At 46.0% G+C, this 26757-nt stretch overlaps 1 protein-coding gene and 1 long non-coding RNA gene across 6 annotated transcripts in view; one reads left to right on the top strand and one right to left on the bottom strand.

Annotated features, from left to right (window-relative positions):
- The window catches only part of LOC132238094 (uncharacterized), a 32191-nt gene extending 10371 nt beyond the window's left edge, over positions 1-21820 (top strand). Inside the window, exons 2-3 of the long non-coding RNA XR_009453727.1 lie at positions 18278-18401; positions 21479-21820. This is a non-coding gene — a long non-coding RNA (uncharacterized LOC132238094). The remainder of the gene's footprint in view (positions 1-18277; positions 18402-21478) is intronic.
- The window catches only part of CCDC150 (coiled-coil domain containing 150), a 41530-nt gene that overhangs the window by 1295 nt on the left and 13478 nt on the right, over positions 1-26757 (bottom strand). For 2 of the 5 annotated variants that reach the window (XM_059702638.1, XM_059702640.1), the window contains 14 exons: positions 26359-26536; positions 25767-25835; positions 22817-22930; positions 17504-17587; positions 14270-14377; positions 10913-11041; positions 9981-10150; positions 8461-8554; positions 7291-7460; positions 6258-6384; positions 2348-2542; positions 1932-2000; positions 1689-1850; positions 1210-1296 (listed from right to left, as the gene is read on the bottom strand). In XM_059702638.1, the coding sequence (XP_059558621.1) occupies positions 1210-1296; positions 1689-1850; positions 1932-2000; positions 2348-2542; positions 6258-6384; positions 7291-7460; positions 8461-8554; positions 9981-10150; positions 10913-11041; positions 14270-14377; positions 17504-17587; positions 22817-22930; positions 25767-25835; positions 26359-26536 (1756 nt within the window). The other 3 variants (XR_009453725.1, XM_059702639.1, XM_059702641.1) reach the window with 3 other exon arrangements.

Here is a 26757-nt window from a genome sequence, read left to right as displayed (position 1 = left end):
TACTGACAAAGGCTCGCTGAGTGCTTACAGATGCCTGGCACTTTTCTGAGTAGCTGGGGCACTTTGGTAATGTGAAGGCAGAGCCAAGAGAGGTGTATTTTACAAGAAGGCTGCTTCAGAACGGCTGCGGAACCTCCTCTAGAGTAAAGAGTGAAAGGACTGTGCCCCCTTTGGCTGCTTCGTGGGCAGCATTTCGTTTCTGATGCTGAGCTCTGAGCGGCCGCTTCTCTTGCCTGGGAAGGCACGTGCGTGAGAGCAGGCTCTGGCTCGTTCCCCTCCACTCCCCGCCTGGCGCCTGCGTGGAGCAGGTCCTCAGCAGTGGGCGGCCTTGTCCTGTGCTGCCAGGTCGAATGGGTACAGGACAGAGAGCTCCCTCGTATGAACGCTAAGAAAGCCACAAAGCTAAGGCATTTTCCAGGTCTGCATGCAGCCTGGCGATTCTGACACTCCCACCCCCCCAAAGCAAACCGAACCCCACCTTTCTCCAGCACTTCTACCAGGAGTGGAAGAAAGATGCTTGGAATGGCATTGTGCATCCTGTCTCCTCCTGCATGGCGAACGAGAAGGCAGCTAACATGGATTGAAACTCGCTCGGAGCCACCTGTCACTAACAGCACGGGCTTAGCCTGGCGGACTGGGGAGCTGGCAGCGGAGGCACCCTCCTGGGCCCTGGGGCCCCGCTGGCGTTTGCTCAGAAGTGTCGCAGGCCACAGTCTCTTTCTCATTCCATCTAAGGTAACGCTGTAAAAGGGGGAACCGTGGCCAACTGAAAGCAACATCACATGGTAACTTAAGTTTAAGAATCTATTCTCTCATCTGGAAAGAGGGGCGGAGGTGGGAGACTCATGATTTCAAAGCTCCTTTCCAGCTCTAAGTGTATGACTTCACATCCCTCCCAACGCCAACTGGAGATATCAGAACCGAGGAGGCAGGTCACGGGCGAGGAGGCCTGCTTTCCGCCTCCCGGTGGAGACTGAACCAGCTCCCCTCGTCAGCTCACGCCGCACAGCGATGCGTTCAGCCCGCACCTGCCGGCCTCCCTTCTCACTAGGGGCGGGACTTGGACCTGAGCGCTCTAGTCTCTCCTCAGGACCCACCATCTGAATCTAAAAGCGGTTTCCGCGCCTGCCTGCCGGGCGCCTCACGTGGGGTGAGGAAGGGCTACGCTGACTCAGGTGTGCTGCGAGGTGGCTGCCGGGCCCGGCGTACCTGTTCTGATTCCACACTGGCTTCTTTCAGCTTACTCTCCGTCACCTCTTTACATTTCTTCAGGTGTCTCACCGTTTCCTCCAATTCCTGAAAACAGGACACAAAGATTTTTACAAAGTCCCGATGGACCGTATCAACCAAACAGCTCCCGCCCTGGAATCAGCCGGCCACAGGGAGGAGCCACGGGCGCCACGTCCCCGCCAACCATGGCCTTCAGCTCAGAAATCTTCCTGCGTGCCTAGCCCTGTGCACGGGAGAGCTTTAGTCACAGAAAAGGCGACGGTTGTTTTTATTCAGTTGGAAACGGGAGCATGTGCCGTAGCTGAAGCCCAGGCTTTTCCTAGACACCGGGACCCCAGGACTCGGTGGAGATGAACGACCGGTCGGCCCCTCCCCTGCGGGATCTAGGAAGGCCGGTGCTCCGACGCTGGGGCGCGCCGCGCGCAGCTGATCCCCCTGGGCTGAGCCTGACCTCCTACCTTGCACCGGCGCTCCAGCTCCTGCCTCAGTTTCCGCTCCGCCTCCAGGCGCAGCTCCTGCTGCTTGTTCCGCGCCGAGGTCTCGTACTGGCTCTTGGCCAGCAGCTGCATCTCCTTCTGCAGGTTCGTCATCTCAGACACAAACCTCTGGATGCTCAACGACTGGGGGCACAGACAGGCAGACAGTCGGGTCCACGTTTGGGGTTTGACGTGACGTAAACACAGAGCCTAGAAATCATCTACCTGCTCGTAGTTCTTCTTCTGGTACTGGTCCTTAATCAGCTCCATCTGCCTCAGTTCCGTTTCTATTTGCTGAACGGAAACGGGAGACAGCACAGAGGTCAGGGGGTGGCTGGCTCTTTGCGCCGACAGGACAGAAAGAATCCCACGTGAGTTCAGTCCCCAGGCCTCCAGGCTCTCCTCCCGCCCACTGGCCCCGCCCCACCGAGCCCTGTCCCGCCCCGTGAAGGGACGGTGGGAGCTGGAGCGTGACCCTGGCAGCTGCAGAAACCAGACATGCACACAGCAGGATCCCAGGGCAACCTGCCCTCCCGGTCCAGCTGTAACTCGGGACACGGGGCTGGGAGTGCTCTGAAGCCGCCCTCCCAGATGGTTCCTCACAGAGACCAAGGAAGGAGGGAGACAGTTTCTCATACAACCTTCATCCTCTCCACGTTCTGAGCAGCATTCGCCTTGGCCGACAAGTGGAGCTTGATCTGAGCCTTCTGGTTCTTGATCTTGTCCTTGCTGCCGGCCAGCAGCTTCTCCAGCTCCGTGAGCTTCTGCCGCAGCTCCCGGTTGGTGCGCGACACCTCCACGGACCTGCAGTTGGCGTCCTCCAGGGCTTTCTTCAGCTGTGAACGCAGGGACCACCCTTACCTCCGTTAGTAAGAGGCGGGTGCTCACCTTCCTCCCTACACTGGGTTCTCTTGGAAGCTGCCTTTGAAATAACAGGTCAGTGGAGGAACACGCTAAGTGATTTAAAGAACACAGTCTTCCTTAGAACAGATAAACCATTTAAATGCAAGTTCAACATTGAAAGAGCACAGCTTTGGGGTCAGACCTACGTTCAAGGATCAGCTCACCACTGACTCGCCAAGTGATTCTGGTAATTAACTTCCGGAAGCCTCAGGCTCGTCACTGGGAACGGGTGTGACAGCCGCCTTCACAGGACAATACAGCAGCTCAACAAGACAAAGGACAGAAGGCACGCAGGCCTGGCCACAGGCACTGCTCAGGGGTCACGACCAGGTCACGTGGTGGCCAGGACCCCGGTGCATGTGTCACAGCCAAAGGGCTCCCCTGACCCTGGTCCTGTGTCGACACACACTGGGGACCTCAAAATCAAACTGCCTAGGAGCTGACACTGAGGTACCCTGCTTGCTCCCAGAGCGAGACCTTCTCCTCCCACTCCTCCTCCTCCTCCTCTGACCATCCCTTTCCTACTTCTACGACATCAGGTCTTTAGGACTGTCCACTTTTTGCCTTGCCCTGGCCCGGAAACAGGCCCCTGCCCAGTGGGCACCCCAACCCCCCGACACCTGTGGACGTGCCACAGCGTGGACGTGACCCTGCAGCTCTGCATTACATCCTCCTTCTCTGGAACACACTCAGCCCCTCTCTATTGTGTCAGACGCCTAACCACAGGGGCGGGGGGTCATTTCCAAACCCCACGTCAAAAATCCGAACCTGGGGAACCTCGTCTCAGGTTCTGTACCAAAGGACACAAGGCAAAGGTCCCCAGAATAAACCACCTGCGTGGCCTACAGACTGTTAATCGTGCCGGTCTCCATGGAGGCCACCCTTCGGGTCCGAGCCCCAGACTCAAAGGGGACTTCTCTGGAGCCATTCATGGTCCGGAGCGAGCGTCCACCGGCAGATCCCTACGCTGACCAGGAGCGGAGGCAAAGGAGGCTGTGATCTCAGATGCAGCAGAACCTGCGGCTAGAACAGCACTCCGACTGAAGCCCGGCTCTGTGAAGCTGTCCTTGGCTGTGGGCAGCCCCTGACTACCTCTTAGACAGACAACCGGGAAGCTGTGCTGTGACCAACACCGTTGCTGCCTTCGGATGGACACTCCTGGGGAAGTCGCGGCTCAGCAACGGATCGCTGCGCAGCCAGCTGGCCGGAGAAAGCGACTCCTTCAAGAGGGTCTCTCTCTGACTTAGCGATGCCCCCTGGCTTGGGTCCCGAGGATCACGGCTCAGAAACGCGCCCCGACACCGGGACCACCTGCTTGTCAGCCCCAGCAGTCCCCCTGGCACTGGAGTCCCCCCGAGCTCACACGCCCGACCACAGCTGCTCACCACCGAGCACATGTCCCCGAGACGAGGACATCAGAAAGGAAGAAGAGAATGACTAACTTAGATAACGCGAACCCAAAGTCACGACTGTGAGTGCCACAGATTCGGCAGAAAGACGTCCGGACCTGTGAGCGTCACACACGGGCTTTTCAACAGGCTGCGAGACCTGCAGGCTGCAGCGGGGAGCAGCACTGACCAGGAGACCTCTCTCCGTCAGGCCTGGGTCTGATCAGAGGAGGGAACTGTCAACAGTCAACAGGCCCCAAAGGGAGTCACACCTGCTAAGCTGTCACCGCACCACGACGCAGTTCCAGTTTTGGCTCTGCCAGAAGCGGGACCTAACGCAGGAACCATGGCCGACACCAGTTAGGCCTGTAACCCACCCGACGCCTGCCGGGCCCCAACGGAAGTGACCTCGCAGGAACCGACCACTTTCTGCCTCTACCTTCCTGGTTCCCGTTCCCTTCCGCCTGGAAAGTCCTTTCACACGCTCCTTGGAGCTTCTCATCTTCTAGACTGGATGCCCCGATCCAAATCGATTTTCATTCCAATAAACTCAACCTTTTTACTATGCCTGTTGAACTTTTAAAATTACTTAATTATTTTAGATCTCCCCCACCTCACGTGCCCTTAAGCCAGTGCCCGGGACGTGCAGGAAGAAGAGGCATCTGAGGAGGGAGGAGCTGGGCCGGGCCGTCCCGGTGGCTGGTGGGGAAGTCGTTACTTGCACCTTTCCTCTCTGCACGAGCTCCTGCCTTCAGATCCCAACTCTACGCCTCAATGTTGACCTTTTACTGCCCCCCAAGCAACCACCTGTCAGACTTTCCTGCAACATCCAGCACAGCCCTGTCTACCGCTGGGCGAGCTAACATCTGCCCTTAGCACTTCCTGTGTCCAGGCACCGTGGCGAGGACTTTCCCTGGATTTCCAGTTTAACCCTCACCACAAACCTGGGAAGTGATCAGGGAAACGGACTCTGAGTCAGCATGTGCACGGACAGTCAGTGGATCACGGCTAACAGGAGGCAGAGCTAGGACGGTGAGCAGTGCCCCAGCCCTGCTAACGGCTCCCCGGGTCACTCCATGTCCGCCCCGTCTCCCACGTTCACCATCCTGGTTAAAAGGACCTCCGGATTCTGAACAACCATCTCTGACTAAAGGTGCCTTTAATGTCAGTGCACCTTTTTATTTTCCACACAGTTTTCTTTTTATAACATTTATTATTTATACAGTGCTTTGCAATTTACAGAGCGCTGTATAAATAGTTGAAATCGATTTCGTGAATGGCCTCAGTAAAATGCAATTGCTCAGTGCACCGAATTTGGCAAAATACAGACCAACTACCCCAACCAAAGCCTTAGAATGATTTTACTGCCTCCCTCCCCTTTGCTCAGGATACTACACGCAGTGTCTGTCTCATTTCTCTGTGAAAGTGGCTTTTTTACTTAACTGCTGTTTCCACAGAGCTACTCTGCTTGGCCCTAACCATCCAAAGCCCAGAGTAACTGCTCTGGTCTCTTACGCCTGTCTCCAGCATCTCTTCCTTCCTGCCTGCTTCCCAGCGCTCAGACCTCCTTCCCAGAATTGTGCTCAGACCATCACCGCCACCCTGTGCTCCACTCCTGGTCACATCCAGCGTTCTGGTGGCCAGGCCACCACAGGCCGTGTCCGCCGCTTTCTCAGACGTTTCCCAGCCTCTGCTCGGACCGAGAGAGACAGGTCCTTCTCATCTGCTCACGTGTCACCCAGCTTCGCTCGCCCTCTTACACTCGGCACCTGTCAGCTCTGCCGGTCTCAATCCAGCGTCCCTTCTCTCGCAGGCAGCCTGTCACCCAGACCTTCCCTCACGTCAAACCCTCAGACTTGCTAGTGCGCACAGCCTCCAGCCGCCGGGAGAGGCCTGTGATGTTCCTGTTTGTCTCATGTAGAGAGTGGCGATCACAACCAAACAGGTCCGTGAGCACGGGCCACGGCTCCCTGCGTCTCCGTGTGCCCGAGGAGGCAGTGGACGGAGACGGTGGCCGTGGGCCCTGGGGGCAGCGTCCTTACTCCCCGCCCTCAGCTGGCACTCGCTGGTGGAAAAGGCCCATCCAGCTCCCTTCGGTGGCAGAGACTGTGATAGAAACTGGTTTTGTGTCAGTTTACCAACAGCACAGGGACGGCCTGACGTCAAGGGGATGAAAAAAGCCGAAGAAGAGCTGTGCCCGGAGCTGTGCCCCTCAAGGCCCGCCCGTGGCCCGGGAGGAAGGGCTCTGCCCCGGCCGTACCTCGGCCACCTCCCGCTGGCTCGTCTTCTTGGCGTTGTCTCTCTCCATCTGAAACTGCTTTCTCAGAGCTTCTACGTGCTCAGCGTGCAGCTCTGCCTCCACCTTGGATTCCTCAGTTATGCGCTCTCTGTTTTGAAAAGGACAGAGGAGAAATCTCCGTTAGAATTCAGTGCAGGAGGGGAGTGAGCCTCAGTGAGCAGATCAGCCACCGGTGAGCCTCACTGACCTGAGCCCATCAAGAGGGAGAGAACGCCTTACCTGCAGATAGTCCTTCCGCATAAAGGGGCCCAGCCCAAAGCACGAGACACACACACTTGTTTTAACCAACAAACGTCACACCCAACATAACACTTGCGCAATGTGAAAAGCGCCTTCCCTGCTGCGGCTCAGACCCGTCGCCCATGCCCACCTGCTCACTAGCTGAAAGGGATGCAGATCTAAAGGGTGTCCCAAAATTCACGCAAGAAGTAATTTTGATAGAAAACATAGGTTTATAATTAAAAATTGTAAATGTTGTGGCCCCACCCCATAACAAAGAAACAGAATTTCCGGAGGATGAGGCCCAGAAATCAGGATTTTTAAAAAGATTCCCAGGTGATTCTGATGTGCAGCCAAGGTGGAGAACCACTGGTTTAAGACAAAACCCGAGGGGCTTGGCCTGCACGCGATGGGCCTGACCTAACCACCTCGGGCCGAAACGGAGGACACCGATTCCCATCTGCCTGGACAGACCCCACTCCCGGCCGGGAACAGCCCTCCGGCTCCTTTTCCCAGTCACGCTCTGAAGGACACACGCTTTCCTTAGAAAAGGGTTGGCAGAGACATGCAAGGGGCCCTCTAGCCAGTGTCCGTGCCATTTTGGCCTGATCTCTGTGGAGAAGCAGCTCGATACCCGTCGAGGGCAGAGCTGGACGTGAGCGACCCGGGCAGCGAGTCCCTGCTGCTGCTCAGCCGTGCGGCTCAGGCAGGACAGGCGTGAACGTGTGCGTGACCCGGGCACGCCCCTCGGTCGCTGTCACTGCACTGCCCTTACTTGCAGTTTTCCAAATCCTGTCGCTCCAGTTCTTTGCATTCCAGTCTGTCTTGGATGTGGTCCAGCTTTGCTTGCAGGTGGTTGTTTGTCTGGAGCGCTTGCTCCAGGCTCATCGCCAGCTTCCTGTTGTCTTCTCTCGCTACATCCAGAGCCTTCTGCAGGGGCTCCACCTGGAAGAGGAGCAGGTTTTCATTCCCCTGGAACATGCAAACCGCCCATGACACCGCACATCCACTCCCTGCCCTACATCTAGTGCCGCCGAAACAGTCATTGTTGGAATCAGCAGCAGATTCCAGGTGCCTGGAATACGTGAGGACTTACGAGGGACGTTGCTTCGGGACGCTTGGGAGGCAGTGGGAGGGTGCTGGTCACTAAAGAGCTGTACCCCAAGTTTAAAGTCATTAAATGACCCTCCTGATCCTGTCACCTTCTGGCCTCACTGCCCGCAGAGAAGAGACCTAGCAACTGTTCCTGTGTATCATCCAGGAAAAGCTTATTTGTACGAAACATCCATGTGTACGTTATACACGTGCGTATGTGTAGATACATTTGCAGGTGTGCACACACCTGTGAGCACACACGTGAGGATGTGCCTTCTAGGAGTGGAATCACTCTAGCTCCTTTTTCCATTTGTTAATCCTCACCGGAGGATATATTTCCATTGATTTTTAGAGAGAGAGGAAGGGAGGGGGAGAGACAGAGAGAAACATCAAGGTGAGAGACAGGCATCGATTGATTGTCTCCCTGACCAGGGCTGGGGATGGAGCCTGCAACTGGGTATGTGCCCTTGACCGGAACTGAACCCATGATGATTCCTTCTGTGGGCCGATGCTCTGTCCATGAGCCAAGCCGGCGAGGGCCCAGCTACTTCTGCTGGAGGGTAAAGTTATTCTCCACGCCCTTTGACGTCTGCATTCATTTACGCTGGTCAATGGAAAGAAAGTGAACCATATAAGGCAAAAAGAACTCGGCATCATTTGGGTCCTGGCTTCCCAATAAAGGATTCCTGTAAGACTGCAGGCCCACTTCCTATGTGTGAACATGTCACTGTCCAAAACTCAGACCTGAGTGGAAGGGACATTTACCTGACTGTTTTATTCCATTTTTCCAAAACAGAAAGATCCCAGGGAAACCACCCTTCAAGGTGATCATTCCCACCGCTGCCTCTACCTCACTGTTGTGCTGGGCGTCCACCACCAGCATGCGGGCCTGCCACTGGTCCACCTCCGCCTCCAGCTTCTGCACCCTCTGCTGGTTGAGCGCCCTGGCAATGGAAGCACCGGCAGTGACGAGAGAGAGAAGAGCCACCCAAGCGACACCCCAGTCACAGGCGACTTCTCCCAGCAGCTCGAGCACACGAGCCGGCTACGGCGACCAGGGTCTCGGGGAGCTGGCAGGCGCCAATGAGGAGCCCCAGCTTCCGGGAGGAAATGAAGGCTCCTACAGAGGAAAAACTTGCCCCGCTTACGGGACAGGTCTGGCTGGACACATTAAGCCAGCAATTTTCAAACGATGTGACACAGAATTTTTTCTTTTTCTTTTTTTTTTAATTTTTTATTTATTTTTTTAAATTTTTTTTGCACCACAAGAATTTTTAAGACATGCAATACCTGCGTATTTAGCCAGGGACACTGACCTCTTTTCCCTTAGACTGCCAATAAAAAAATGACAACAAGCAAACAGTAGCTTTCTTATGTAAATGAATCAAAATTATCCCTACTTTTTTGTGAGATTGGCAAAAAATATATATTTTGGTGTACTGCATAATTTTAGTAATTAGATTACATTTGACATGAAGTGAAAAAGGTTGAAAATTGCTGCATTAAGCTCTCAACACATGTCAATAATTAACTTACAGGCTGGTAATTTTATAACATATATATAATATATAAATTACATACAGTTTTGTACCAGTGAATGAATATATTCATACTATCATTTGTACATAAATTGTGTTGATGTTGAGATTTCTGCTTCTAAATACACCAGGTACCTAGAATTTTAACTATTTTTATTACCATCCCCTTGAATTTCTCTTTACCAGTAAGTGCTGAAGACACATTCATAATATGTAAAAAATAAAGATGAGCGTAATGCAGACTATAAAACTTACTTGTCCTCTCATAACATAGAGGCAACATGCACCGCCAATATACACTTTATAATGTATTGCAAACGCCTTACTAAACACAGACCATTCGCTCGTTAACCTAAAAGGGAAACTTTCATGTAATATTTGAAACATTCAAAGGAGTTTACTAATAAAACATGGCTAGAAGTAGTTCTCAGAATGATTCATATAAAATAATTGTTAATCTTTAAATGGGACACTAATAAATGGATAATTAATCCAAACTAAAGTAGGCACTTAGCTTCAATTATCTTGACAATTACAATTCTGTAGATCCAAGCACAAATTTAAAGGTGTAGAAAACAGCAAGGGTAAAATGTAATAGATCACGTGAATTTCTACAATTTTATATCACTACAAAAATATAAGCATTTTGAAATTCTGGAAATCATGTTGGTTTCGAATTCCAGACTTCCCCTAACTTTAAACTAGTTCTTTTCACCATCACCAGCATCTGCAAGGGGAAAGCTGTAACTGACTGGTGTCCTGACTTCTCACTGCTCCTCACTGCAGAGCAGCAGGAAAGGACAAGCACAAAGACAGCAAAGCATCTCAGTACCTTTCTTTCTTGAGGCCTGCGATCTCCGAGTCCCTCCGCCCGAGCTCGATCTGCACTTTTTCCAGAGCGCCTTGCATCTTGCTGTGCGAAGCCAGCACGTTCTCCAGCATGATTGTCACTTTGCAGTTGTCTTCTTTCGCTTCTGCCAGCTGCCGCTGAAAGTTCCCCATCTAATAGGAAATGAAGCCGGGAAAGATGGTTGATTCTTTCTGCTGAGTCCCATTACTTCCAGGAAAGGAGTACGGGAACCAGGCACGGTAAAGTGCTGAGAGGAATAATTAAAGTACATTTTACATTTTATTCTTACTTTGTTTCCTAAGTTACTGTGATTTTGAGAAAAAGAAAACTGGGCCTCCGATCCTATGGACGACACGGAGAGCTCTGAAGTGCCCCCGACCACTGGCACGTCGCACACAGCACAGACATTAACTAGAGACATGGGACCAACAGCCTGGCGGCCCGCTCGGACCCTGGTCAGAGTTCTCTCAGGACGAAAGACCATGAGGAGGTGGAGGGGCTGGGAGAGGCTGCACCCACAGCCCTGTGGCCAAGGAGACGTCTGGGATGTGACCTGTTTCCACTAAGCACACCCGCCTAGGCAGGGAGCAGTTAGTGACAATTTAACAAGAAATGGGAGCAGTGAGTATCATGTTAATAAAGCAAAGGAGGCAGGCTATTACCAAGATCAGATGTGCTCCAACAGAAAAAATTAGGACTTTTTCTTTTGATTAAGACAGGAAGTTGAAAAATATTGGGAGTGAAATTATGCATTTTTAAGGAAAACATTTTAAAGTGCTTCTACAGTTTTCTTAAAGAAAACAAATCCTCCTCTGATCGGTCCTCACTGTTTCTTCCTAAAGTAACAAGACCCGGAGGGACGCGTGTGCCTGAGACGCACAGCCCCCTCAGCGCCGCTTCCGGAAGGACCCCACCTTCTTGCTCTCCTTGTCCTCCAGGGCCTCCAGGTCCCCTTTCAGCTTCTGGCTCTCCTTCAGCGCCGCATCGCGACACTTCACCGCCTCCGAGAGCTCCTCTTCGTTTTTTTCAAGGATGGACTTCACCTTAGGAGAACGAGGACCACGCATCACTTTCCCACAGCACAATAAACCGCATTAGAGCGAGACACAGCAGCTTAGAAACCAAACCTAAAGTGTCAATTATATGTGCTTACTCACTATTATAAAATCAGCTTTTTTATTAGCCGTTTTTCCCTTTAAAGAAAACTCCAAAGCGGAAATAAATGTGTGAATAAACGAGCAAACCTAATATATGACCATCGCCATGAAAGTGCAGAATACGGGATAAAGGGGCAAGACGATGAGGTCACGTGTGAAATGGGGCCAAGCTCCCGCATGTGTCCCGAGTCCGTGCCTTTCTGTTGTGTCCATCCTCTGCCGTGTGGCTGTCCCACAGGCAGTACCCGTCCGCCTGCTGGACCTGCGAGTCGCTCCCAGCTTCCAGCTCTTACAGAGGTGCTGTGACCAACTGTGTACAGTCTTTGTGTCGACAATGTTTTTATTTGTCTTTGGTAGATAATTAGGAGCAGAATGGCTGGGTCATATGGTAGTAGTTATGGTTCATTTTTAAAGAACTACCAAATTATTTTCCAAAGCGGCTGCACCATTTTACATTCCCTCTGGCGGCGTATGAGAAGCCCTGCTGCTCCACATCCTCACTAACCTGGTCTCATCAGTTTTCCCCTTTTAGACATGCAAGTAGGGGTGTGGTAGTAACTCATCATGGTTTACGTATCAAGCAAAGATGGATGCTCTAAAAAGTTTTCTTTGGAAAATATTTTCTGACGTTCAAGTTCTTAGGGTTTTTATTCATGTATTTCTATTTTAAAATCAGGCTTTAACCAAACAACTTAATTCAAACATTTAAGATTAGGTAGATATTTTAAATTAAAAAATAAATCAAAATAAGATTTTAGAAATGTCAATGGTTATTGTTAAGCAAAATCTGATATTTTCTATGTCCCAAAACAATAATTATGTGAGAGACAGAATGGTTTCTATTTGTATCATCAGTATCCCCTAATTTCCTGTTACTCAGACCTTCAAACATTATCTTTCTGGATTGTTACTACTATTCTTCATCTATCTATATAAAAGCCTAAGCAACTGTTATGAACGAATGACCAGTGGACCAGTCACTATGACACGCACTGACCACCAGGGGGCAGATGCTTAATGCAGGAGCTGCCCCCTGATGGTCAGAGCGCTCCCACAGGGGGAGCACCACTCAGCTAGAAGCCGGGCTCACAGCTGGCGAGCGCAGTTGTGGTGGCGGGAGTCTCTCCTGACTCCGCGGCAGCGCTACCAAGCGGCGGTGGCAGGCCCAGGGCCAGGATGAGCGTGAGGGGCGTGGCACCTGACCCGGCTCGGGCTCCTCCCTGGCCATCTGCCACTCGGCACACTGCTACATCCCTCAGAGGATAGCCCACTGCTAGTTCAGGCCCAATCCCGCAAGCCTAAACCGGCAGTCAGACATCCCCCGAGGGGTCTCGGATTGTGAGAGGGTGCAGGCCAATCTGAGGGATGCCCTTCGCACCCCTCCTCCCCCCATGTACAAATCTGTGCACCGGGCCTCATGTTGTTATATAAATCTCAAATTTCCTAATGATTTCATTTATGGTCTTTACTTACCGAATCCCGTTTAAGAAAATACGATGCCTCATAAGTTTTAAATGGTCTTGAGGCAAGAATGTCTATTTTACCTTCCAGTCTTCCCTCCATGGTTTTAATAGCATTCAAAAGAGTCTTTAGAGAGATTCGAGAGTCCCCAGTGTCCTGAGATCTCCCAGAAGTCAGGGCAGGTGCAAAGGACACGTGGCGTGTGGAGTTGGGAACAACACTGGGCAGACCCACGGACGCGGTTCTTTCCTTGACGCTGGGTCTATAGCTCTCAAGAAATTTCGACGATGCAGGCCTCTCCGGAGATTTCCTTCTTCTTGGAGGCATCACCAATTAAAAACAATAAACTAAACTAAACTCAACTAAATGTAGTTATTTTTCAAAGAGTGTCCCCTTTGCTAGGAGGAACAACAATGTTCTAAGCCAAGCCGTGATGGGAAGTACAATGTGAAAAGTGTTCCGCGCTTTCAGGATGAAGACACCCCACCGAGAGTCTATCTCAGCCAAGGAGCAGCCCTTTGTCAAATCCCAGAGGGAGAGCACCTCTAACGAGGCCCTGGACCAACAGCCGGATGTTAGAACCCTAACAGGGTTCCATCTGGAGACACATTCCACTTCCTTGGTTACTGAAGGCACATCCACAAACGTTACAGCTACCGAAATTACACACGCTGCTGGAGAGGGCAGAGGTGTTTTTAAAAATATACACGGTAAATTTGTAAATTATTGAAATGAATCACTTTCTTTCAGTTACACCAGGGGTCCTCAAACTTTTTAAACAGGGGGCCAGTTCACTGTCCCTCAGACGGTTGGAGGGCCGGACTATAGTTTAAAAAAAACTATGAACAAATTCCTGTGCACACTGCACATATCTTATTTTGAAGTAAAAAAACAAAACGGGGACAAATACAATATTTGTATTTGCATGTGGCCCGCGGGCCGTAGTGTGAGGACCCCTGGGTTACACATTCCTGGATTATTTTCCTCACAAAATATTTTCTATATCTTACTTGTCTAACTTTCTCTATTCATTGGTTAACATGTTATCATCAATCTCACCCTAGTTGGGTGGCTCAGTTGGTTGGAGCACTGTCCTCATGCCAAAAGGTTGTTGGTTCGACTCCCACTCAGGGCATATACCTAGGTTGTGGGTTTAATTCTATTTCTCTCTCTCTCCCTTCCTCTCTAAAAGAAAAAATCAATTAAAAATGTTATCAATCTCAACAGTCACCATGCTGACAAGTAAGCACCTGCTTTACTAAGACCTCTTTAAGTAAGCAGCTGATTGCAGGTGTGTCTTGTTGCCTAGAATTCAAAAACCAGAGACTTGTCGCCAAAAGTTAGAAAGCTCCATCGTAATGTGTTTCCTATGAATGCTCAAAATACAAGCTACTTTGTTTCTGAAAGTCCTGCTTTCTAGCACATTTTTAAGCCTCAAATTAGAGCGTAAGCGAGCTTCAGGCATCTTTGTGAATGCCTCAATGGCTTAGCAGAACCTTGTACATACTGTGTGTTTAAAAAACGCTTGTTGAACTGAGTTAATTGAGAATATTCATCTTTCTGGCACTGTTTGGTCAGGTGGGAAAAAGGCATCCATCTCTTAAAAATGAGTTAAAACCGCTAACAGCCATCTGTTGTTGCTGTCAATCACACCTGAGTGTATTTGCCCTCCAGAGCCTTGTTCAACTTGCGCAGATGGTCATTCTGTGAGCAGGTTTCAGTGAAAGAATGTAGCTGCTCTTCCAGCTGTTTCACTTTTATCTAGGGAAAAGGCAAAAAAATAATAAAAATCAGCCTCGTCAATAATTAGATACTGTACATATAGTTATCTACTCCAAAAGGGAAAAAAGATTTCATGAGTTTCAAAACAAATTTAGAGAATCCCTAAAACTTGCAAAAAGCAATCCTAAGTTTTTCTAATAATGCAAAATGTTATTTCAACTGAAATACGTAGTGACTTCATCAGCTAAAATAAGCTAAATCCGTTTTTATGTACAGAGATAATTCATTTGGCTTCTACTGCTTATGGAAATTCCAAATTAACATGACTCATGACTATAACAGTGAGACTTTGTAGGTAATAACTTTCAATTTTAAAGGAACTGTGGTATCTGGCATTCAAACTTCTTTTAAAATATGGATCATTAGAATTGTCAGCATGCAAGGAGACAGTCTGTTTTCTCACTGGCAGAATTACAAAAATTGAATAAATGGAATTATATGCTGAATTGTGTTTTAAAACTAACTCATAAAAGTGACCACTCACATCTTTGCCTTTAAAGATTTTGATCATTTGGGGAAAATGATTATCATTAATATTTACTCATACATCTCCAAATTATGTTTTTCTACATTTTCTTCCTCTTATTCCCAACTCTCTCATACAAATCAACAACATTGCCGAGTCTATTCTTAAATCAGGAAAAATTTCACCCCAAGTTTTAATTTAAATATATTTTATTGATTTTTTTTTTTTTTTTTTAACAGAGAGAAAGGGAGATAGAGAGTTAGAAACATCGATGAGAGAGAAACATCGATCAGCTGCCTCCTACACATCTCCTACTGGGGATATGCCCGCAACCCAGGTACATGCCCTTGACCGGAATCGAACCTGGGACCTTTCAGTCCGCAGGCCGACGCTCTATCCACTGAGCCAAACCGGTTTCGGCCCAAGTTTTAATTTAAAAAACTTGTTTCTCTTGTGGTATCTTCTTGTTTCCTACCGTGGGGGCAAGCACCCTTGGCTGGAGCTCTGGACATTTAAAGAGCTGCTGAACTCTGCATGCTTATAGTGTTTTTTGAAAGGCTGTGTGAGAGCACATTGTGTCTTGAGCCATCAGCAGGGTCCTCCTTTCCCTCCTGTTGGCCGTTCCTGTCGCCTTTCCCACAGCGCACAGGAGAAAAGCACGTGCTGTGGGTCCCCACGGCCACCAGTCAAAAGTCGTCATGGTTCGCACTTACGGTTCAGAATGGAAATGCTGCCTCTGAAGGGAGGCGGTGGTGCAGCCGTTACTCTCATTTTAAACACAAGCAAGCGTCAACCTCTGAGCCCAGGGGGAAGTGGCTGCGTCACTGAGGACTTTCCGACGTGCTCTCTCGCAGCACAGCACGGACTATCCTCACGCCACAGCGCTCCTCAGGGGGTCTGCCCTGCCTCCTGGGCACTCAGCACAATGCCGTCACGCTTGTCAGACAACATGTTCTTATCGAGGGCCCTTGGTTTTTACACTGAAATTCTTATTTGGTAGGATTTCTAACTCAGGACATTCAAATGGGAAAGGACACAGAAGCAAACGCAGCCCGCGGCCCGATCTCGGGTTTCTGCCATGACTACCCACGCAGCTCCCACGGCCAGCGCAGCAGCCAGCGCAGGACCAGCAGACACTTGGGCAAGGTCACATCCGCACCCTGTTTCCAGTGCCCAAATACTCAGATGGAGATGGATGCGGGCACTCCATACAACACTAGGGAAACTCTGAGACAGCTAAGGGAGATGGAAAGGAAGTCTTATTTGGATATGCTTTGTAAGGCAAGTATTTAACGCAATCAATGCATTTTCTAGGTTTTTTTCTTCACTACATATGGTACATTTGAAATGAAGCAGGACATACCTACAATGTTAGCCCTTTCACAGTTTGAAATGAGCATCCAAGTAAAAACAACCTGAACTGCCAAAGTGTGAAAATACATTCAAGAAATTGTGATAATTTCAGCATAGCACAGATTTTTTTCCTTTTTAAAAGCGAATCTATATATATAAAAGTCTAAGCGACCATTACAACCGGTTAACTGAACAACTGGTTGCTGTGACACGCACTGACCACCAAGGGGCAGACTCTCAATGCAGGAGCTGCCCCCGGTGGTCAGTACACTCCCACAGGGGAAGCACCGCTCAGACAGAAGCCGGGCCCATGGCTTGCGAGCGCAGCAGCGGTGGTGGGAGCCTCTCCCACCTCCTTGGCAGCACTAAGGATGTCCGAACTGACGGCTGAGGAGCGGGCCTAAGCCATTAGTCGGACATCCCCCGAGGGCTCTTGGACTGTGAGAGGGTGCAGGCTAGGCTGAGGGTCCCCCGAGTGCATGAATTTCATGCACTAGGCCTCTAGTATTTATATAATAAAATACCAAGCAGCAATTTAAGCCAAAGTATTACGACAAACAACATAGATGAAGCTCTCAATTACAGTGATGGGTGAAAGAAACAAGATACAAAAATATATACACTGTATTATTATTTAAAGTTCAAGTACAGGAACCATTAATCTGAGGTGTCAGAAGTGAGGATGGGAATTACCTTTCTTGGAGATAGTGACTGGGAAAGGCTATGCAATGAGTTCTGGAATGTTCTATTTCCTGATCTGAGTGCTGATCACATGAGTAGCTTTATTTTGTGAAAACTTACCAGACAGTGACCTGTGTACTTTTCTGTATATATGTTATAGTTCAATAAAAACTTTATTAAAACAAAACAAACAAAACCTTTGCAAAGGAAGAGTGGTATCATCCCATTCACTCATCTATTCTGGTGCCTCAGAGTACCAATTTCCAGGGTTATTTCTCTTTAGGAAAGTTAGAAAAAATTCAGCAAAGAGAGAACACAAGCCTTCTACATTCTCAGTAAATGACCTTGCATTAAACAATTATAATAAAGCTTCACAGAATGGCCTTTGGCTTCGAGATTTAAGATTTTAACATTACAGTATAGGTACGTAAATAGAAGTCACTTAGATTTTAATGCAGTAACAAAATTAGGGAGGTTCAAAGACTGATCCAAAGTTATGTAATTAGTAAATGACAGACTAGGTACTCTCAAAATTCATCACTATTTAGACTGACAGATAACATTAAAAGGTTAGACAACAAAATTCAGAAAATAAAACCTCATACCTGGAGTTTTCCCTTTTCATAGGCCAGTATACTTTTACTCTGAGTAATTTTTCCCAAGACATCTTCCACCTTCTGTCGGGCAAGCTGATGGAGCAAGCAGACACGGATCAGTGCGCCAGGCATGCAAGGGACCCATCATTTTCCTTTTAAACAGTATCTGCGCCTCACCATTTTCCTACCAACGCAACCGGGGTTCCTACTTACTGGCTACCGCTGCCTCTCCCCCTTCCCTAGACAGCCAGGTGCGGCTCTGCGACACGCTGGGAGGCAGACAAGGAAGCGAGTGCCTGAAGAGTCCCAGGGGCACTTCTTTACTTATTAATTCTATTTTTGCGACGTCAGTCCTTCCTCGGTAGCCATGACGCAGCCCAGACGTGGGGGCTGTGTCATGGTTACAGGGACACAGTGTGAGCTCAGACAGTCCTGGAAGAGAACGGGATGTGCAAACGGTCACAGCCCTCGGACTGTAGGAGAGGCTTCCGCTGTCAGAGTTAAAGGCAGAATCGAAAAACAGTTTTGATCAAACACTGAACACGGTGTTATCTGGATCAAACATTACTGAAAGCTCTATCATTTGTGAAATTACATATTTTCATCATTCAAACAGCCTATTTAATACTGGCATTTTTTCCATCAAACTCTGCAGGGAAATAAGTATAACATAGTTTTCTTTTGATTACATTTTGGGACTTTTTGGTACTTTAGGAACAATATTAGTGAACATGGGAAGTCTCACCCTCCATAATCAATTTCAGTGTTGTTTTTTGGTAACAGGAAACACTGATGGGAAAAGTATCTTCACAAATCAACTGTGAAATAATACAGACACAAGCAAATCCTCCATCATTCAAGCTGCCTACTGAACTACAGACCGTCTGCAGTGAATCTGGAGTTTAAGGTCCTGGGAAATACTGACATAATTCTCTACTTCTGGCTTACATTTGCTTTATTTGTGAATAAAGAACAGGGAACCTTTTAAGCATTTAAAGCCAAAGAATTTAGACTTTTGTGTTATATTCAACTTTGGGCAAGTTGATAATGATGAAACCATACGTGTAGGAATATTAATTTACAAGGAGAAATTCTTCATCTCTGACAGGTACAGCTATCCTTTAGCCATCACTTTGTACTTCCCTTTATTTCAAGTGTTGTGAACCCAACACACTTATTTCCAAGTAAAAGAAGAGACACGCTTCAAACTAGATTGCTATCTAATAACATGTAACTCATATTTTCCTCTGTTCAAAATATATTCATGATAGCACAAGAGGGCATACTAGTCTAGATTTTGTTTTCTCCTCGGTTGTTGCCTGCACTAAAAGAATTAGGACATTTTAGATAGTCTAGACTTGATTAAAAACAAACAAACAAACATAAGAGTCATTAGTCCTTGTATACCATCTACTCTAAAATTACACACATTCAATACAAAAACATATACTGAATATTAGGTGTCAGTGGGCTATTAACTATTATGACCATCTAAGTATTTGTCTTATCAAAGCAATATTTAATTCATGTATAATATGCATATTCATACATTGTTTCTTAAAGTTTTTTAAAAAATCTCTATGTGTTGCTACCACTAAGGCAAAGGAAGATTTTTAAAAGCATTCACACCAATAAAGTATTGGTTTCAAAATAACCTAAGGGAAATGTGGACTGCCATCAAAAAAATAGAAGATGAATACTAATGTATTATCATGAAATTAATCATCAATTTTCTGTCTGTGGAAGACATACAGGCCTCCTTTACCAAAACTTTTCTATTTTAGAAACTCTGATGTAAAATCATTCCATGAATGAAACATTATAGTTTGGGATTATGCTTCAACCACATCTTCAGTAAAAAATAAATGAAAGGATGGCTAGTAATGCTGCAAAAATAGCTAAGCCATAACTGTAAAACCCTGATTATTAAAATTCAGTCCCAAGTTCTATAAATCAATGCGCCCCAAACTGCTGTAGAGTGTAGGGAGAGTGTGTAAAAACACCACGGGCTAGATTTAAGCTAAAATATGCCACTAGAGCAAACACTAAACACTCAAAAATCACTCAGCTTTCTTGGAATGTGGAAAGGCTTTTCATGGAATAACTTAGATCAGTGGTTCTCAACCTTCCTAATGCCGCGACCCTTTAATACAGTTCCTCATGTTGTGGTGACCCCCAATTTCATTGTTACAAATTGAACAGTATTTTTTAAATATATTTTATTGATTTTTTACAGAGATGAAGGGAGAGGAATAGAGAGTTAGAAACATCAATGAGAGAGAAACATCGATCAGCTGCCTCCTGCACACCCCCTACTGGGGATGTGCCCACAACCAAAGTACGTGGCCTTGACAGGAATCGAACCTGGGACCCTTGAGTCCGCAGGCCGACGCTCAATCCACTGAGCCAAACCAGTCCGGGCCAAATTGAACATTATTAAAGCATAGTGATTAATCACAAAAACAATATGTAATTATATATGTTTTCCGATGGTCTTAGGCGACCCCTGTGAAAGGGTCGTTCGACCCTCAAAGGAGTCATGACCCACAGGTTGAGAACTGCTGACTTAGATGGTCTGGGTCTCTTTTAAAAGGTGTCTAGGAATTTAAAAAAATAATAGCACCTTTTTCTTCAATAAAATTTTCTCTTTTAGGCAAAAGGCATATCGAAATTCTATTAATATTTTAAATACACCTTCAAAAGACTTTCTTTTGCCACTAAAGAGAATGCTAAAGCATTAAGAGAAAACTATCCAAGCAAAAAAAAAATCTGATATTGGACACATGGTCACTTATTAAAATTTATGACAAAAAGAAATGGTTACCAGTTGTCAAAGGAAAATCAGTGTGAAAGCAGTAACTTAAATTACTGTTTGCAGATTATTTGAATAGGCCCTGTACTTAAGAGAATCAATGGAAGACCAAAGATTAGAGAAAGACCACTTAAATGAGTCAACAGCTCCAATTCTGAGTTGTGGAAGGCAACCGCTGCTTAAGTAATCTAGGCAATATACTATAAAGGTTATTAAATATGCAGAGCAAAGCACCTAAGAAACAGGTTACAAAGAAAAATGCAAGTGGTTCGAACATACACTGTAACTCAAACACAAAGGCTTACTCCTGGGAAAGCAGGAAGCAAACAAATTATCTTAAGGTCTCAAAGGCAGGTTGCCAAAAAAACCACAAAATGATTTCTGAAATCATTTTAAAAATCCAGGTAAGCTGTGAAAGTTAGCCGAAGCTGTTAGAAGAATACATAAAAACAGCAGATACTGCATCTTGGCAAAGCTATTTTATAAGAAGGATCTTATTCAAAATATTTAACAACTAGTATGACGGGTCCCCAGCAGATGGAACCAACTTTGACACCTGCCAATGGTACACTGATGAACATCTTCCTGTTTTAAGATTCACTTCTTGTTTAACTTCAAGTCATTAATGCTCTAGCCCAGCCGTGGGCAAACTACGGCCTGCGGGCCGGATCCAGCCCGTTTGAAATGAATAAAACTAAAAAAAAAAAAGACCGTACCCTTTTATGTAATGATGTTTACTTTGAATTTATATTACTTCACACAAACACTCCATCCATGCTTTTGTTCCGGCCCTCCGGTCCAGTTTAAGAACCCATTGTGGCCCTCGAGTCGAAAAGTTTGCCCACTCCTGCTCTAGCTGCACAGGGGCCTATATTTTTGTCTGGTGGTACTATTTGAAATGTTTAGAACCCAAAAGAAAGGTAGGGAGGATAGTCATTTAACTTGAAATGAGGAATAGCCACCTTCCCACATTTAAATCTTTTCTCACGGAGGTTTCCTGTGTATCATCTCAAGTGTGTCAATAAGAGGATAGACTACAAGAAAGCTTTTATGGAGAATTTCAAGTGTGAACTCTCAAAGAACAAATTACACTGCCAGCACTGAATGGAAATAGGTTTAACAGTATTGTTAAGATTAAAAAATAACCCTGAAATCTCGACCTCATTCCTCAGCCTGCTACAGCCAACTGCAGAGCTTCCCAGCTGCCATGGTCAGAGCAGATTCTAAGTGGACAGACACGGGTCTGCAGGCTGGAGTGGTGGGCTCTCGCTGGGAGACCTTACCAAGAAGTGTGGTCTGCAGGCAAGAATCAACTTGGCCCAAAATCACTGGCAAGATCTGTCAAAGTCAGGAATAAGGTAAGGCCACAGGCCTGCTCACGGGGTGGGCGCAGGCTGAGAGGCGGTCTTCCAAGCCAAAAGGAAATGGGAAGAAGCCCCGCTGAGACCTGGCCAACAGACCAAGGGCAGGGAGGAATCTTTAGTCTCAGGGGAGGGAGGACTGGCCCGAGAGACCCCGGGAATTAGCCAGTGCCTCTAGTCGCTCCAATAGGAGCTCAAGGCCTTCTTACCCGGGGTCAATTCAGATACCAAGAATTCAATAAATGTTAGATGTCTGATATATGCATTACATGTGTTAACGTAACCCCCTGAACAACCCTCAACCTCCTAATAATAGTATGATGATCCCCATTTTGACAGATTTAAGAAACTGAGGCTCAGGAAGGTTAGGCAGCAGGATCAAGAATCTCAGCCAAGACTGGAAAACCCAGGCAGGCTGGCTCTACAGCCATGAAAATGTAACAGGACTTACATTCACGCTGTAATTTTGCATAGTTGAAGCAATGAGCAGCTTATGACACAGTTTGAGAGAATTTAGTTCAGATTAAGATAGACTCACGTTAGGGCGTCCATGGAATTTCCAAAGCTTATTTACATGTTGTAGAAGCAATAATTAAATTTCCAGTATTCAAGTATTCAAAGGCACATAGGAAACATATTCGCTCTTCACAGACCAATCATCTCTTTAAATCCCCTTTACCACAGCGAGAAGATGTTTTAACAACTTTGCCATGTGTTTGTAATGCACTGGCCTTGTTAAATAGCTTTTAGAAACCAAACTTACAACTGATGATGTAATGGAGGAAACTGTCAGATGGGGAAAATACAAGTTTATTCTTCACAATTCATAGAAGAGCAGATGTTTTTAAAACATTAGCAATCTCTGTGCTTTTCAGCATTATAGATATCTGTGTAAGCAGAGAGAGAGAGAGAGAGAGAGAGAGAGAGAGAGAGAGAGAGAGAAAGAAAGAGAGAGAAAGACAGAGAGAGAGAAAGACAGAGAGAGTGAGAAAGAAAGAAAGAAAGAAAGAAAGAAAGAAAGAAAGAAAGAAAGAAAGAAAGAAAGAAAGAAAGAAAGAAAGAAAGCCAGCCCATCTCCTGACCTCAGGTCTCTCTTTAAAAACTCATGAGTCATTACTTCCTACTGAAGACTGACCTTTTTATACCCACCCCATGGTAATCGGCCTCATCTTGCTGAAGCTCCAGATAAGCCAACTGATCAGCCAGGTCCTTATTCCTTTCCTCCAGAGTCTGCAGGCTGTGGGTTAATGTGTTTACGTCTACCTTTGAAACACAAAAGGAGAAAAGAAATCCATTTACCACCTATACACAGACTCCTTATGCCAGATCCAAAAATATTAACTTATTTAAACATGACATTTCCAACTGTAAAATAGAAAGTATCTTATGAACATGTTCTCTACCTTTATATCTGGGGATTTTCAATCCGATCGCGCTATGATGATTTTTAAAATGATTTTTCTTTTATGTTTTTTCAACTTTTCTATTCTTCAGCAGAAGAGTTATTATAAATTTACACAGTTTACATTTACTAGAAATGGAAGTTCTTCTGATACTTGGCATTCATTTAAATATGAATAATTACCCAAACCCATGAAATACTTAGATGCAAATCTAAAAACATATGTTCAATATTTGATATGCTGAAAATTACAACATACTGTTGAGAAAAATTTTGAAAAAAAGCGAAATAAAATAGAGAAATAATTCATATTGATGTATAAGTGTACCCAGGCAAGTCAAACCCATGTTGTTCATGAGTCAATTGAATATATACACAATAAACATTACTAAGCCATTAGAAGAAAAGAACTGGATGTGAGATACTTCACATCCAGTAAGATGGGTAGAATAAATTTTTAATTTATTTTAATTTATTTTTGTAATATTCAAGTAAAACCGACTGGCCTTAGTAGGAATGCTTACATTATTTAATACTGCTTCTGATTTATCATAGGAGTTGCTTCCCAAACTGCTCATCACAGCTGGACTGAAAGAGTATTTTGGAAATGCGGCAATGTTGTTTATATAAGTAGCCTACACTATACATCTACTGGAGAGCCAAAGGAATTTGCCTTGTGGAATTTGAAACAATACAGTAAGTGGCAAAAGCTACTGAGGCATGTCCAGACATTTTCCTTTTTTAAGCAAGTACATCCCATGTAAGCGTTGGGGAGCCCAGTCTTGGAAAATCTTGGAATCATGAACATCCTTTAACATTTGCTGACACAAAACTGAGCTATGAGGATGGTGACTGCTGTTTGTGTGATACTTTTTGTGTTTTTTTAAAGCAGACAATGACAAGTATAAATGAGGATGTGGAGATACTGGAATCCTCATACACTGCTGGTGGGACTGATTGTAAAATGGTAGTCTCTTTGTAAAAGTTTGGCAGTTTCTTAAAATGATAAACAGAATTATCACGTGACCCAGTAGTTTCACTCCTGGGGAAAATATACCAAAGAAAATTAACAATATATGCTCACCAAAAAACTGTACAAACATTCATTATTCATTGTATTATTCTTAGTAGCTGAAAAGTAGAACAGCTTGAATGTTTATCAATTGAGAATGGATAACAAAATATGGTATATTCATACAGTGAATATTATTCAGCTATCTATAGAATCAAGTACTGACATATGCTATAATATGGATAAACCTCAAAAGCATCATGCTAAGTGAAAAGCAGCCAGACCCCAAAGATTATATACATACTGGTCTACATTCATTTCATTTATATGAAATGTCCAGAAGAGATAAAGCCAGAGACAGAAAGGAAATCAGTAGTTGCCAGGGCCGGGGTAGGGGTGAATAGGGAGTAACCGCTAACGGGTACTGGGTTTCTTTTTGCATAAAAAGCTTCTAGAATTAGAGAGCGGTTATATTTGCATAAACTTGTGAATATACTAACCACTGAACTGTATAATTTAAGAAGGTGAATTTATAGTATAATTATATCCCAATAATACAAGGTACTAGAACAATCAGACATCCACCTGACAATAACATGCACCTGAACCGTACCTTGAATGATATACAAAAATTAATTTGAATAGGATCATAGACTTCATGTAAAACCTAAGATTATAAGCCTTATAGAGAAGAACAAAGAAGAAAATCTTTGTGATCTTAGTTTAAATTTCTTAGATATGACACAAAAAGTATGATCCAAAGAATTTGAAAGATTGATAAACTAAGCACCAAAATATAAAAGTGCTCTTTGAAAGAACATGAGAAGACAAGGCATAAAATGGAAGAAAATATACATAACACATATACCCGATAAAATATTTGTATGTATATATAAATGTAATTTTTTTCTTAAGAATTAGTATGAGACTACATTTTTAAAATCTCTGAAAAATCAATAGTAAGAAAGCAAACAACTGAATTAAACATGGTTAAAAGATTTGAAGAGACAATTCAAGTTGTGGATGGCGAATAAGCAGATGAAAAGATGCTCACTATTATTAGTCACTGGAGAAATGCAAATTAAAGCCACAATCATATACACAATCTTGGGGTAGGCGAGTTCCTGACGCTCTAGATAAGTTCTCTAGATAACGGTGATGCATAACCTTAACTCTCTTCAAATTCTGAAATGCAAGCAGCAATGTTTTAAAGATTGTTGGGTGTGTTTTTTGTTTTTTTACTTTAATAATAATTGTATTCGTTTCTCTGGCCAATTCTATCTTGTTAGAACCCAGAAAAGGGGACCTTGCAGATAAAGTGGCAGGTGCTAATCGGTACTTAGGAAGCCGAAGTTAGTTTAAAAAGAACAAACAGAACAAAACAAAAAACAGCATGGCCAGCAGTCACCCTGGCCTCCCACGTGCCCATGAGCCCCGCTCAGGGGACCTCCTGGCTAAGCTGCTCAGTGGACAGAGGGGGGCAGTGATGACTCCCTGGGGAACACCAGACGCCCACTTGGGAGCCTGCTCCACGAGCTGCAGGACTGAGTGCTTGGAGCGCAGCAGCTTCCCGGCTTCTCCAGCCCCCGCGCCTTGGTATGCAACCCAATAGCCCATCTTGTCATTAAGATGAACTGATACAGATGGCAGTGATACAGGAGAAGATGAAATAAAACGTGGAATACCTTGTATTTAGCCAATTCCTTTTCCAAACTGCATTTTTCTTGTGCTTTTTCTTGCTCATTTTTATTCACCTGCCCAAGGGGGAAGGAGAAGTGGGTCAGTGTTGGAGCAGCGGCAGGCGCCACTACAGCAGACGCACCCTGCGTGCAATGAATACCTACACTGCCGAGATAGCACCTCCTCAGAAAAGGGGCCACTCAGGGAGTCTCTGAGGCAAAGCAGACGTCACAAACAGCCCTGCAATTAGAAAGACACGTCTGCATGTCAGACCCTGCTAGTCCTTCCTAACTAGGGAGACAGGGCTGTTCCCCCTAATCTACATTATTCACTCCCTCAGGGAGATCCATTTCTAAAAATCTGACCCCTAAGCTAACACGAGGATGTGTGTGGACTATTAGTTAGCTTCACTAGTGCTGCGTAAGGGGATATTCTATTTGGCACAGACTATTTCACTTGCTAAAAGACAGATTAGCCACCTAAATATTTATTTAACGAGCAACTGTGACCAACTGCATCTGGGTGGTCTTTCTGGTCTTTGACACTTAAGATACAATTGAAAACACGAGGGGCCCGCCTAAACCTGCCTCCACCCACCTCTCTCTGAAGGCTCTCCTTCTCGCCCAGCAGAGAGGTCTTCTCGTGCAGCGATGCTTCCAGTTCCCCTCGCAGTCTCGCGATAGTTGATTCCAGCAGCTCCTTCTGCACCGCTGTCCTCTTCTCAGCATCCTGGGCCTTCTGGAGACACTGGTTGTGCTCGAGGATTAAGTGGTCGCTACAGGAAAGACCAAGGAGGCAGGAAAGCGGCATGAGAGGTCTCCCGCAGAGACTGATGTTCTCGAGACCACACCTGCCGCCTGAGAGCAGTCGTCACCATGTTCTCACAGAACTAGTTCCTGAGGGCACAGCGCCTGGCCCAGCAAACGCAGAATTAAAGGTTCCCATTCAAGATAAGAAGTACAAATGCAAGGACAACAGATGCATAAGAAGTTGTCC

This window comes from Myotis daubentonii, chromosome 7 (genome assembly GCF_963259705.1).
Source record: "Myotis daubentonii chromosome 7, mMyoDau2.1, whole genome shotgun sequence".
Lineage (NCBI taxonomy): Eukaryota > Metazoa > Chordata > Mammalia > Chiroptera > Vespertilionidae > Myotis > Myotis daubentonii.
Note: the sequence above shows the minus strand (reverse complement) of the source record. Positions and strands in the feature narration are given on the sequence as shown.